A 14,803-nucleotide genomic window follows, 5' to 3' on the forward strand; every position below is an offset into this window, starting at 1 on the left:
ACCACATAGATTTTCCATTTTTCCTTTCAATATTTTTAGTTTTTCTTACGTTTTGAATCTCAGTAATTAGGTGTATGCTCATTTCGTATTGTTATGTCTTCTTGAGGAGTTAACCTATTTATCATAATGAAATATTTGTCTTTGTCTCTGGTACTATTCCTTATCTCAAATCTACTTTATCTGATATGAATATACCACTCTAATTTATCTTATTTCACTCTTTTTCTTTAAACGTATTGCATCATTATGAACTGTGTTTTTTGTAAGCAGTATATGGTTTGGATTTGTTTTTAAAATTTAATTTGGTAAGATATACTATTAAACTGTAGAGTTTAAACCATTTTCATTTTGTTACTGCTTGGGGTTAAGTCTACTGTCTTGCTATTTGTTTTCTATTTGTTCTGTCCGTGCTTTGTTTTTTCTTTGTTTTCTTGCTTTCTTTTGGATTGAGTATTTTTTAGTTTTCCATTTTATCTCCACTGTTGGCTTATACCTCTGTTGAATTTCTTTAGAGTTTCCCATATGCATCTTAAACTTACCACATTCTGTCTTCAAGTAGTATTATACTATATGTGTAATGTAAGGGCCTTACGACTTTCATCCTTTCTTTATTGTTGTCGTAGATTTTTCTTGTATATATGTTAGAAACCCCATAATACCTTGTTACCATTTTTGCTTTGAACTATCAGTTTTCTTTTAAAGAAAATAAAAAATGAAAAAGAAAGTCTCTACGTGCCTACTCATTTACCGTTTCTAGTATTCTTCATTTCTTTGTCTAGATCCAGGTTTCCATCTGATGGCCTTTTCTTTTGGCCTGAAAAACTTTATTTAATATTTCTTGTAGTGCAGATGTGCTGTTTAGACAAATTTTCTCTGCTTTTATTAGTCTGAAAAAGTCTTAATTTTGCATTTGTTTAAAAAAACTTTATGTAGAAATAACTTGGAACTCATGGGGAAAGTTGGAACTCTGTCATAAAGGACACATATGTATCATTACATTACAGATTATTAGCATTTTGCTCCATTTGCTGTATGAGTTTCTTTCTGTCTCTCTCTCTCTGGATGAAAGTATATGTGTTTATGTGTGTGTTCATCTTTATACACACATTTTTTAAACCATCTAAGAACAAGTTGTATAATCTTGACTCTTTACCCTTAAATACTTCATCGTGTATTTCCTAAAAAAAAGATATTCTCTTTTATTGCCACAGTGCACTTATCAATTCAGGAAATTCAACTTTGTTACAGTATTTTAATCTGTCATTTCTATTCTAGTTTCAGCAGTGGACCCAATAATGGCCTTTATGGATTTTTTTTTTCCCTTCAGTACATGATTCAGTTTTGGATCACGTATTGCATATAGTTGTAATAGCTTTTCAATCTCTTTCTATCTGGAACAATTTCTCAGCCTTTCTTTGTCTTTTATGACACTGGCATTTTAAAAGAATACAGTCTTTGTTTTGCTTTTTTTTCCCCAAATAGAATGTTTCTCATTTTGGCTTTGACTATTGTGTCCTTATAATTACATTCAGGTTGTGCATTCCTCGCCAGAATACTGTATAAGTGATGCTTTGTCCTTCTCAGAATATCGCATCCAGAGATATTTGACATCTCTGTGCCCCTCATTTGTGACGGCAGGTTTGATCACCTTGTCAGTTTCTCCGTTTTTTGGTTTCCCCCACGCTACTAATAGTTTCCCACTCTCTACTAAGAAATCTGTAGAGAGACGCTTTAATGCCGTGCAAATATCCTGTACCTTGTTAAAATTTCGCCCCTATATTTGGCATTCTTTGGTGATTTTACCTGAACTTATCTTTTTTGTGATAGTTGCAAAATGCTGATTTTCTAACTTCAGCACTCCTTCCACATTTGCCGGTTGACACTTGCCATGATTCTGAAAACGAGCCCTCCCTTACTGTTTTTTTCCCTTTGTTTATTATCAATATGGATTCACAGATTTGTAACTTATTGCCATCCTTAATTATTTTGGTGTTTATGTTTTTCCAGATTTGGCCAGTGGGAGCCTCTTTATGCTGATTCCTGGTCCTCGTGACGTGCCTCCCTTATTTTTTTTTAACCGTTTCCTTATTTCTAGCATGACAAGATAGTGTAGGCTCATCTTGTTCTTCCCTCTCCCAGCCCTGGCATCAGTTGTTTCCCTGAGGAGCTTTTGTTCTTTCTTTGGGGAAACCAAGATGTGGCTACCAGCGATGCTCATTGCTACTTGGTACCTTTGCTTCTAGGCTCTTTCAGCAGACGGAGCTCAGGAATATATGCATATATGTACGTATGCATACATGGATATGTATATACATACACATGCATGTATGCATGTATATACTGCATGTATATGTACATGTATAAATCCATTTACACATATATATATTAGAAATCATGAGAATATACCAATACCTCTACTTTCAATCCAACCCCACAGGGGTTTTCTTTAGCTTTCTCTATTCTGTATTTTATATTTCCCTTTTTTACACAATGAGAATCTTCCCTCCCAATAGCATGAGCACATTGACTAATTTGTTCAGTTCTAGAATACATCTAAGATAGTTTCAAAATTGCTTCATCTGTACTACTATACCACTGCAAGACAGACCTACCTATAAGAAAGAATTCTAGACTTTTTTTAGTTCTCTCTACCCAGCCTTCCTCTCCTCTCCACCTTCACTTGGACTGAGTGTACATAGTCAAATGCTGTGCTCATAAGTTCCTTTTTGTCCCTTTATTGTGATTATGTTATTTATTTGAAACACAGTGGTGCTCATTTGTTTCACTTTGTTTGCAATTTGTGTTGTTGTTATTTAGTTCCCCCTTCTCAGTACAAGAAATTAATAACTTATGTGTAACATTTAAACTACTTTAAAAAGATATATGTATATATATATGTGTGTGTGTGTTATTCTCTCTTTTTTTTTTTTTGGTGAGGAAGATTAGCCCTGAGCTAACATCCGATGCCAATCCTCCTCTCTTTGCCAAGCAACCTTGGCCCTGGGCTAACATCCGTGCCCGTCTTCCTCTACTTTATATAGGACACCGCCACAGCATGGCTTGACAAGCGGTGTGTTGGTGCGCACCCGGGATCCGAATCTGCAAACCCCGGGCCACCAAAGTGAAACACGCGCACTTAACCACTGCACCACCAGGCTGGCCCCCAAAGGATATGTTTTTTAATGGACCAAGTGCTGTCATAAAAGTATTACATACATTAGCAGTTTTTTTTTCTTTTGTTTCAAGAGTGTTCCTAATTTGTTGAAGCATTTTTATGGTGGTAGCTTTAAAATTCTTGTCAGATAATTCCAACATCTGAGTCATCTTGGTGTTGGCTTCTGTTGATTGTCTTTTCTCAATCAAGTTGTGATTTTCCTGTTTCTTACTATCGCAAGTGTTTTTATTGTATCCTGGACATTTTGAGTGTAATATGACATTCTAGTTCTTGTTTACATATTCTACTTTAGCAGGCAGTCATCCTGTTTAGGTTTAGTGTGTAGATCTGGCCTGCTTCTGTGGGCTGTGGTTCTAATGACAATTTAGTTTTCAGAGCCCTTGCAGAGTTATTCTCTTCTGTGTCATTTAATTCCTACTTGGGGGCCACTCTGTAAACCTGGTATTCCACACTGTGGTTCAGTTCGCAAACCTTTTGGCATATTCATTCCAGACAGTTTCACATGTGAATTGGTCAGGGGTGTGTCCAGGATTTCCTGTGCAGGTTTAAAGAATGCTTTTCTCCAGCTTTCTTCTCTTTGAGATCCTTCCTCTGATCACTAGTTAAAGGATGAGGGTGCCACCTGCTACCGCAGGGTGAGAGGTGGAAGTCTAGGCTCCTCACTAGGTCTCCACTGACACTGTGTTGGCGGGAGAGGAAAGCCTGCCCCAGGCCTCCTGCTACTGCTGGGTGTGTGTGGGGTGGAAGTCCGCACTCCCCACGTGTTCTCTGATGATACTGCAAGGGGCTGAGAGCATCAGCAATGTTTGGCTGGGGTAGGTCACGTATTGTCAGAAAGGTTTCTGATCTCCTCTTTTCACAGTCCTTTGCTTAGAGAGGATAGATTTTTCTTGGGGCTTTTTTTTTTTTCTGTACCTGTTGGTGGTTCTGGGTTGGCAGGGCTTCACCAGAGCCCAGTCTGGGATATACAGAAGATAAAAAGAAAATCTAGGGAACTCACCATGGTGTTGTTCCTCAAATTCTGGTCATTAGCCAGTCCCACCTTTCAGAGTTCTCTTATCATTGTCTGTTATATTATATCCAGGGATTTTAGTTACGCTTAGTGGGGAAAAATATGAGAAATGAGAAGAGAAATGAGTCTGGTCCATGTAGTTCAGAATCAGAAGTTCTTGTTCATATGTTTTTAATTTCTCTTTTAGGTGCAAATGCATTTAGGATTTAGGATTGTTATGTCTTCTTGGTGAACTGACCCCTTTACGTAATTTCCTCTTTATCCCTGGTAACATTTATTGTTATGAAGTCTCTTGTGGCTCATATTAATGTAGCTATTCTAGGTTTCTTTTCATTAGTATTTACATGATAAGTCTCTTTCCATACTTTATTTTGAATTCATCTCTTTTATGTAAAATTGGTTCTTTGTTGAAATCGTTTAGTTTGGTCTTGCGTTTTTAGCCAGTCTGCATTCTCTGTCTCTTCTTGGTGCTTCTAGGCTATTTACATTTAATGTAATTATTGATACACTTGGCTTTAAACTTAACATCTTGCTAGTTGTTTCCTGTTTGTTTCATCTGATTTTTGCTCCTCTTATCCTTTTTTTACTCTCTTTTGGATTAATTATTTATTATTATTATATTTTATTTCTACTATTGGCTTATTTTTTTACCTCTTTTTCAAAAAATTTTAGTGGTTGCCCTAGGGTTTATAATATGCACCTTTAGTCAGTCAGTCTACCTTGAAATAATATACTACTTCACTTATAGTGTAAGAACCTTATAACAGTTTACGCCCCATCTCTAATTCTTTGTGCTATTGTTGTTATGAATTTTACACTTTTACATATGGTGATAACACAATACATTGTTATTGTTTTTCCTTTAAAGAGACAACTATCTTTTAGAGTAGTTAAAAATAAGAAAAATATACTTTATATTTACCTTCATTTTTACCATTCCTAGCACTCTTCATTTCTTCTTAGAGAAATGAGTATCTGCTTTTATATTTCTTCTGCTTGAAGAACTCCCTTTAACATTTTTTTAGTACAGGACTGCTAATAATACATTCTCTTAGTTTTTGTTTGTCTCAGAAAATCTTTATTTCTCTTTCACTTTGAAAAAAATTTCCATTGGTATAGAATTCTGGATTGGCAGGATTCCCGCCCCCCCCCCCCCCCCCGCACTTTAATTCATCACTTCATTTTCTTCTGGCTTGAATAGTTTCTGACAAGAAGCATGCTGTGATGTGATGCTTGATTTTTCTTTGTGTAATATACTCTTTTTCTCTGGCTTGAGAATCTTCTCTGTGTGTCTATGTGTGTGTAAGTCATTGTATTTTTGTTTTGTTTTGATATCTTTTGAGCTTCTTGCATTTGTGGTTTGATGTCTTTCATTATATTTGGCAAATTCTGGCCATTAGGTTTCAAATATTACTTCTCCCTTTTTTCTTCTTCCTCTAGGATTTCTGTTGCATGTGTGTTAGACCTCTTGATATTGTGCCACAGCTCTTAGATGCTGTGTTCTGTTTTTTTTTTTTTCTCTCTCCCTTTCAGTTTGGGTAATACTATCAATCCCATTTCAAGTTCATGGATTCTTTTCTAAGTTGGGTCACATTATCTCTGTTAATGTGTTTTTTTATGTCTAACATTTCTATTTTATTCTTCTTGATGGTTTCTCCTCTCTCCTAATATGCCCCATCTATTCATACATGTTGTTCATCTTTTTCACTAGATATTTTAGTGTATTAATCATAGTTATTTTAAACTCCATATCTGATAGTTTTAACATGTGGGTGATATTTGAGTTGGGTTTTGTTATTGTTGTTTGTTTGCTTGCTTGTTCATATATCTTGTAAATTTTGGTTGAAAGCCAGACTTTATATGTGACAATCTAAACACTGAAGTAAATAGTATTTGTGCCTAAGAAACGGATATGTCCTCTTCTGCTAGATTTTTATTGTGTGAGGTTGACTCAATTTGGGTTTTGTTGTTACTGTCGTTGTCCTCAGTTTACCACCAATTTCATATCTCTTATGCTTAGGTTGGTGGCTGAGTTGCCAAAAGTTTTTTTGTTTTAATGTACCTGTATCACTGACACTTAGGTTTTCCCTGTGAACCTATATGTCCAGGAGTCTCTCTTCATGCTTACTTCTCTCACAGTGGTAGATTGCTGTTACTTGTCGCTTGGAGCATGCCAGCTCCATGATAGGGAGCATGGGGTGGCTCTCTGTTATTCTAGCTTGACTCAGTCTTAAGCAGGCTCTTTGATCCTGGGTCTCAGGGCTGGGGCGCTCTCAGTGATCCTGTCCCTCCCCAAGTGGGAGGGGTCCGCTAGTGGTCTGTGCCCAGGGTGGTTTCCTGACCCTCTTGCAGGATTTTATTTGTTTGTTTGTTGGTTTGTTTCCCCCCAGCAACAGTGGGTAATTTACCTGTGCTCTGAGGACTACAGTTTTGCTGACCTCCCCTCAGTGGCTTAATGCTTTTGTTTCTTAAGAGTTAAAGATCTAGTTAGGCTTCATGTCTTTACTGCAATGGAGGCTGTTCTCCTTTCCCAGGCCAGGATCTGGAGGGATAGTTTTTCTAGTTTCCTACCCTTCCCCCAGTAGTTCTTGTGAGTGCCCAGTGAGGTCTATAGAAAATAGCCTTGGAATAGGTGTGACTCCCCTTGTGTCTAAGCTTATCAGGATGTTTATACTTTCATGGTGGTTTACCCTTGGCCTTTTGTGCTTCATCAAAAAGTTTAGCTGAAATGTTCTTACCCAGGGGTAGGGTGGTCCTGGTCTTTCTCCTGTGCACTGCCTTATGTCAGCTAGTGCTCATGACCCCTCTCTTCTCTAAGGCACCTGTCTTTCCTTAGATTTCAGGCTAGTTGGTTCGTCTGTGACCTTAGCTCTGATGGATTCAAGAAAAGTTACAGTTTTATAGATTATTGAGCCTTTTCTTGTTAGGATGGGAGTGACACTATATCCAGCTCTCTATGTGTTAAACAGAATCAGAAGTTTCCCTGAAAGATTTAAGCCCCTAAATTGTATCCAATCCTAATATAGTTTCTTTAATAGCTTAGAAGAGAGTGTGGCAGATGTTCTCTATCTTGAATAATACTTGTGTTAATGGAGTGGGTAGAATGCGAGTGGTCCCTTTGCTTTCCTGTTAGACAGTGATTCAGTAAGTTTATGCTAGCTGTTCATGCTCACAGAGCTAGATATTGTTTACATTGTTTCTACAAGTTTTATAATATTAGGGAGGCAAAAGTTACCTTTCAGTGCTCAAAAAACATAAAATTTAAATTGAGATAATTACATTCTTAAATGATCCTCTTGAGGACTGTGGGTTTTGTAAAAAAACTTCTTAATAGAGATTATTTCAAATTTATATAAAAGTAGAGTGAAGAGTATAGAGTTACCCCATATAGCTGTTATCCAGTTTAAACAATTATCAACCCATGCCTCATGTTGTGTCATCTGTCATTGACAGCCCCTCCCCCCACTGATTATTTTGAAGCAAATTCCAGACATAGTGTCCTTTTGCGTATAACCGTGTGTAAAGGATTGTAGATTTTTATTCTATACCACGTGTATTTTAGTTTTAATGTGTTGACTTTTGGGGCAGAAAGATAGTGTTTGCCAATTCCATGCTATTTGCATTCAAAGGTATTTGTATATGTGACCCAGTGTATTCCAGATCTCCTTGATATATACAATTGGTAACTACACCTACTGACAAAAGTTCTGGAGACAAGGCCGTTTTCCTCCTGGTATTCATAGACCCTGTCTCTCCTTGAAAAGTAGCCTGTTGTACGACATTTAGTATATTGGAGTTTGAGTGGATATTCCTTAAGAACTGAATTCACGCTAACAAATTAATTTTCATATTCCATTGGGACCACTGTTTATACCTATATACTCAAAGCAAAAAGCAAATTGACTTTACTAAACTCTTGTGGTTCTATTTTAAGCTGTGTTCGCATGTGTGAAAGTTGAATGTTTTAACTCTATATTCTTATTTTTTTAACCTTTTATGTTGAAATAACTTTAGACTTACGAAAGAATTATAGAAATAGCACAGGGAGTTCATGTATACCCATCGCCCAGCTTTAGTGTTAACAGCTTACATAACCATAGGACAATGTGCAAAACTATGTAATTAACAATGGCTGTATGTCTTTATTTTAACAGCTGCTGAAATAGTTCAAGAAATTGAAAATATGGAGAAGACTAGGATGCATCTTGAAGCTAGTAAACTCAACGAAAGCGTATGTTGATGGTCTATTTCAGTATCTGGGTAGAAATGAAGGATAGAAAAGTTGAATACCCTACTGAAATTAAAGCAAGCCAGTATTAAATCTGTTCAATGAGAAATGTACTGGAAGATATTCCCATTTCACATGTTATGACTTACTTGCAGCTCATTTTTAGCACAAAAATCTATCATATTTAGCAGTCTTCTAGCACAAAATGCAATCCCAAGTTGAGTTTATTAGTGAGTTACAGTGGAAGAAGCATGTGCCTATCAGGTGGCCTTGGTACTGGTCCTTTCTCTGCTGGTTGTGTGTTTGATAAGCTATTTAACTTCTGTGGCCCTTAGGCTCTTTGTAAAACTCAGGGTTGAACTATCTGATCTCTAAGACCCCCTTTTAGCTCTGGCATTCTGCAATTCTGTGATTGTACTGCTGGAGAACTTAAGTATTTGTAAGAGTTTATGAGGATTGATTATCTATTGGGCTTATTGAGGGAACCAGAGACCTAAAATTCTTCACTATTGCCTCCTTCTAGCTTGATGGTTCAAAACTTGAGGAAAGGATACCAAAGAAGAAAATAGTCATTGTGTCATATGACACTGGAGGAAATGTTTTGTGCTCTCCCAAGTAGACTTTTTTTTCCTAGACCATCGGTAATGTGTTTGTAAGGAAAGCAACGACCTTAGGGAAGTAAGTTTATAATCAGATGGTAGAAAAAATGACATTTTCATTGGTTTTTTTAGTACATGTGTGCTAACTATAAGATGGAGACTGTAATGAATCATCTAAATAGATTTCTGATCTTTTAAGTCAAAGATTTTAAAAAGTGGAACTAGAAATTTAGCACACTAAGTGTTGTGTTATTGCATTTTCTCTATATAATTACCTTTCTAGTAGCCTTGGAGAAATTAAGTTGGAAAAGATAGAAGACCAGCAAGAAGATCTCCCTTATTAATGATCTGCTAAACGTCTCTTCAGTCTTGCAGTTTCAGGTGTTACCTGTTGTATTAATTAATGTGAGAAATTAAATATTGAAAATGGGAAAGTTGATTGTTGTGTTAATACTTCATATATTCTAATGGGATCAGTGTAGCATTTTCTTTCTACTGATGAGAAAAAAGTAATGAGTAAAATATATACTAATTATGATTTTCAAGGCACATACACAGGAGTTATTCTTCCTAGGTCTATATAAAACAGAGATGAGAGATAATTTTCCTCTATTTTAAACATCCACGATTGAGATTTTAAAGTTTGTAGTACTAATTTTGTCATTTTTAAAAATTTTTAATTAAGAATTTTTGAATTATTTTAGATAATGATTTTTACGAAGGGCCAAACAGAAAAGGAAATCGATGAAATTCACAGTAAATATCGTAAGTTTTGTGATGTTTTCTTTATTTGTAAAGAACTGGGGTTGCAGTTTTTCACCTTAAGTAGTTTTTTAACGTAAAATTTTTTTATTAATGTTTGATACAAACTTTTCTTGTTAATATTACTTGAGACTGAATTTTAATTGAGTGTTTTCTTAGTGACCTTTTTTTATAACTCTATGTGCCTGCTGTTTTGATTTGTGACTAACATTCTACTTTGAGCTTATCACTAAGCACCTTACAAATATTAATTAGTTGTTCTCAAAGCATCTCTGTGAGAAGAAAATGGGATTAAAATGGAAACATTCCTGACTTTCCATCCTGTCCTCAGGCCACTCAATCATAATACTTTTGTGAAGAATTTCAGTACTTCTGGGGCCAGCCTGGTGGCATATTGGTTAAGTTCTCACGTTCCGCTTTGGTGGCCCAGGGTTCGCGGGTTCAGATCCGGGGCGTGGATCTACATACTACTCATGAAGCCATACTGTGGCAGTGTCCCACATACAAAATAGAGGAAGCTTGGCACAGATATTAGCTCAGGGACGATAGTCTTCACACACACACACAAAAACCTAAAAAAACTAGAAAAACAGATAAAACATATAAAACAATGGTTTTTCAGATACTGGAAAAAAATAGCACAGGACTGTGATTCCTGAGAGAGAGAGAAAAATAAGATTATGAGTTCTACAGTTCCAGCAGCTTACTGCCTGTAGGCAGTGTAAAGACAAAGGGTGAGGGAACCCCAAAATAAACTGGTGGTATCACTGAGTAGGTAAAACAGAAATCAAAGGTGTGGGAGGCCAAGGTGTCTAGAATCTGTGGGACAGCTTACCAGAAAGGAGGGAACCACAGAGAGAAGAGAGCTCTGAAGATCTGCAGAAAGATCCTGGTAACCTTTGGCTGTCTAGTAATCTGCACATGAACGAGAGAAAATTGCCTGAGACTAGGGAAGGAACTACTTGAAAGGGTTAGCCGCAGAAAAATTTCTGGAGCTCACACAGGGCAAGGAACAGCTTCACTTCACCACCAGCCATAGTAGAAAAAACCTCATACTATATGGGACATTAATCAGGCAGAATCTTCAGAAAGGTATTGCTGCTTTAGGAGCTGGGCTAAATTACATTAGAGCCAGATAATAAATATTTAGGCTTTGCAGGCTACATATGATCTCTGTCAAATATTCTTCTTTCTTTGTTTACAATCCTTTATAAAAATATAAAAACCGTTCTTAGCTAGAGGGCCATACAGAAATAGGTTGGATTTGGCCCTTGGGCTATTTGCTGACCCTTCCTCTAGACTAATGGCTGCTCTAATTTTTCCTAATAAAAAGATTTTTTAAAAACAGACTTCATTTTTAGAGCAGTTTTAGGTTCATAGCAAAATTGAGTGGAAAATACTGATTTCCTGTGTTTCCCCTGACCCCACACATGCACAGTCTATCCCACTATCAACATCCCCTGCCAGAGTGGAACGTTTGTTACGATCCATGAACCTCCATTGACGTGTCGTTATCACAAAGTCTGTAGTTTATGTTAGGGTTCACTCTTGGTGTTTCATATTCTGTGGGTTTTGACAAGTATATAATGACATGTATGTACCATTATAGTATCAGAGAGAGTAGTTTCACTGCCCTAAAAATCTTCTGTGCTCTACCTGTTCATCCCTCTTTCCTTCCTCACCTCTGACAACCACTGATCTTTTTACTATCTTCATAGTTTTGTTTTTTCCAGAATGTCATATAATTGTAATCATACAGTACGTAGCCTTTGCAGATTATCTTCTTTGACTTAGTAATATGCGTTCAAAGTTCCTGTCTATCTTTTCATGGCTTGATAGCACATTCTTTTTAGCCCTGAATAATATTTCATTTTCTGGATATTCTACAGGACATCATTTATCAATTCACTTATTGAAGGACACCTTGGTTGCTTCTTTTGGCAATTATGAAAAAAGCTGCTATAAACGTTCATGTGCAGGTTTTTGTGTGGACAGAAGTTTTCAGCTTATTTGGGTAAATACTAATGAGCGCAATTGTTGGATCATAAGCTATCTTTAGTTTTATGAGAAATTGTCTTTCTAAGTGTCTATAACATTTTGCATTCCCACCAGCAATGAGTGAGAGTTCTTGTTTGCTCCATATCCTCACCAGCATATGGTGGTGTTAGTGTTTTGGATTTTTGCCATTCTAACAGGTGTATAGTGGTATCTCATTGTTTTAATGTGCGTTTTTTTGATGACATGATATTGAGCATTTTTTCATATGCTTATTTGCCATCTGTGTATTTTCTTTGATGAAGTGTCTGTTCAGATCTTTTGCCCATTGTTTAATTGGGTTGTTCATTTTCTTATTGAGTGTTAAAAGTTCTTTGTATATTTTTGGGTGACAGTCCTTTATCAGATATGTCTTTGCAAATAATTTCTCCAGTCTGTGGCTTGTTTTCTCATTCTCTTGATAATCTTCCCTAATAAAATTTGAAAACAAGTCTTGAAATGATTCCGTTGATTCCAAGTAGCCTGATGTCCTCCAGAACAGAATACAATACACTTTAAGGATAGAACGAAATCTAGCAACCAAGACTATGAAATGAACAGTATCCAGTATCCTATTGAAATTACTAGAAATGAAGTAATTAATGAAGCAGAAAAGTAAGATCCATAGAAAGGAGAAAAATCAATTAATAGAGCCAGGTCCAGGAATGACTGAGATGATGAAACTAGTAGACAAAAATGTTAAAACAACATTTATAAATATGCTCCATATGTCAAGAAGGAAGAATAAAGTGAGGTCCTGCTGAGGTGAGAAATGGACCACATAAAAAAGACTCAAATGGAATGCCTTAGATGACAAACGTACCTGAATTGAAAAATACATGGGATGAGCTAAAAACAGATTAAGAATATATTGAACTGAATGAAAATACTTCAGATCAATGTGGGATGCAGCTAAAGCAGTGCTTAGAAGGAAATCAATAGCTTTCAATGCTTGTATTAGAAAAGAAGTTTTAAATTAATCTGTGCTTTCAGCTTAAGAAACTAGAAAAAGAAGAGCAAATTCCACCCAAAGTAAGCAGAAGGAAGGTAGTAGTATTAAAGAGCAGAAATCAATGAAATTGAAGACAGAAAAATAATAGAGGAAATCTGTGAAACCTAAAGATCAATAAAATTGATAAACCTCTAGCAAGCCTGATCGGGATAAAAAGCGAGAAAACACAAATTACCAATATCAGGAATAAAAGAGGGGAATTTACTAAGTATCCTGCTGATATTAAAAGAATAATAAGGGAATATTATAAATAACTTCATGCTAATAAATTTGAGAACATAAATGAAATGGATGAATTCAGTGAAAGACACAAATTATTAAACCTTACTCAAAAAGAAATAGATAAGCTAAATAGCCCTGAATCTATTAAATAAATTGAATTTGCATTCCCAGGAAGGAAACTCCAGGTCCAAATGGCTTCACTGGTAAATTCTATGAAACACAGAAGGAAGGAAATAATAATAATTCTACACAAATTCTTCTAGAAAATTGAAGAGGAAGGAATACTTCCTACCTCATTTTATCAGGCCAAAATTTCCATGAAACTAAAAGCCAGACAAAGGCAGTATAATAAAAGGTCTGACCAATAGTCCTCATGGACATAGATGCAAAAATCCTTAACAAAATTTTAGTAAATCAAATCCAGCAATGCATAAAGAGCATAATACATCATAACCAAGTGGGATTTATCCTAAGAATGCAAGATTGGTTTAATGTTAGAAAATTAATCAATACAGTGAATTATATTATTCTTATACTGTGTTCACTGTATTAACAGACTAAAAAAACACTATGATTCTCTTAAGTAGATGCAGAATAAGCATATGACAAAATTGAACATCCATTAATAACAAAAACTCTCACTGAACTAGAATTTCTTCAATCTGATGAAGGATATCTACAGAAAATCTACAACTAACATCATATTTAATGGTGAAATATAGAATGCTTTTCTGACTGGGAATAAGGTAGAGAGGTCCATTTGTACTACTTTTATTCAGCGTTGTACTATAGGTCCTAGCCAACGTGATAAGGCAAGAAAGAGAAATAAATAATACGTGGATTTGAAAGGAAGAAATGAAACTTTTTATTCAGTCGACACGATCATCTTTCACAAATAGTATGAATCGTAAAAATAGATAAAGGACTAGCCCTGGTGGCCTAGTGGTTCAGTTCAGCATGCTCCACTTTGGTGGCCCAAGTTCAATTCCCAGGTGCTGACCTGCATTGCTCTCTTAGCGGCCATGCTGTACTGGCAGTCCACACACTAAAAAATAGAGGAAGATTGACACAGATGTTAGCTAAGGGCGCATCTTCCTCAGCAAAAAAAAGATAAAAGAAAATGTGATGAATTATATTTCATTAAAATTAAAAACTTGCACTCTTCAGAAGACAAATATGAAAATGAAAAGGCAAGCCACAGATTGTGGGAAAATATTGCAAAATTTATACTTGACAAAGTACTAGTATCTCTATTATATAAAGAATTCTTACAATTCAATAATAAGGCATATACCATATTTTTGAAAAGGGTGAAAGATTTAAACATTCTTCAGCAGAGGGGATATTCATATATCAAGTAATCACATGAAAAGATATGGTTAGTCTTATTGGTCGTTAGTCATTAGTCTTTAGGAAAATGTAAATTAAAATGACATTGAAATAATATTACACACTTATTTTAATGGCCAAAAAAAAAAAGAAAGGACAATATCAAGTGCTGGCCAGGATATAGAACAAATGGAACTCGCATACATTGCTGGTGAAAATGCAAAACGATACAGCCACTGAGGTAAACATTTGGGAGTTTGTTATTGAGCACACATACACCTACCATACAACCCACTCATTCAACTCCTAGCTGTTTATCCAAGAGAAATGAAATCACGTGTCCATACAGAGATTTTAAAAATCAGATTTATTGAGATATAATTTACAAAAAAAATTTATCAGTTGTAAATGAACAATTTGGTAAGTGTTA

General features: G+C 35.8%; 1 protein-coding gene across 4 annotated transcripts in view; it reads left to right on the top strand.

The window, feature by feature from the left end:
• Positions 1-14,803, top strand: part of RAD18 (RAD18 E3 ubiquitin protein ligase) — a 123,877-nt gene that overhangs the window by 55,993 nt on the left and 53,081 nt on the right. For 3 of the 4 annotated variants that reach the window (XM_058563217.1, XM_058563225.1, XM_058563244.1), the window contains exons 8-9: positions 8,342-8,418; positions 9,719-9,779. The exons of the other annotated variant lie outside the window; for it this stretch is intronic. In XM_058563217.1, coding sequence (XP_058419200.1) covers positions 8,342-8,418; positions 9,719-9,779 — 138 coding nt within the window. The remainder of the gene's footprint in view (positions 1-8,341; positions 8,419-9,718; positions 9,780-14,803) is intronic. 4 annotated transcript variants of the gene reach the window in all.

This window comes from Diceros bicornis, chromosome 2 (assembly GCF_020826845.1).
Source record: "Diceros bicornis minor isolate mBicDic1 chromosome 2, mDicBic1.mat.cur, whole genome shotgun sequence".
Taxonomy (NCBI): domain Eukaryota; kingdom Metazoa; phylum Chordata; class Mammalia; order Perissodactyla; family Rhinocerotidae; genus Diceros; species Diceros bicornis.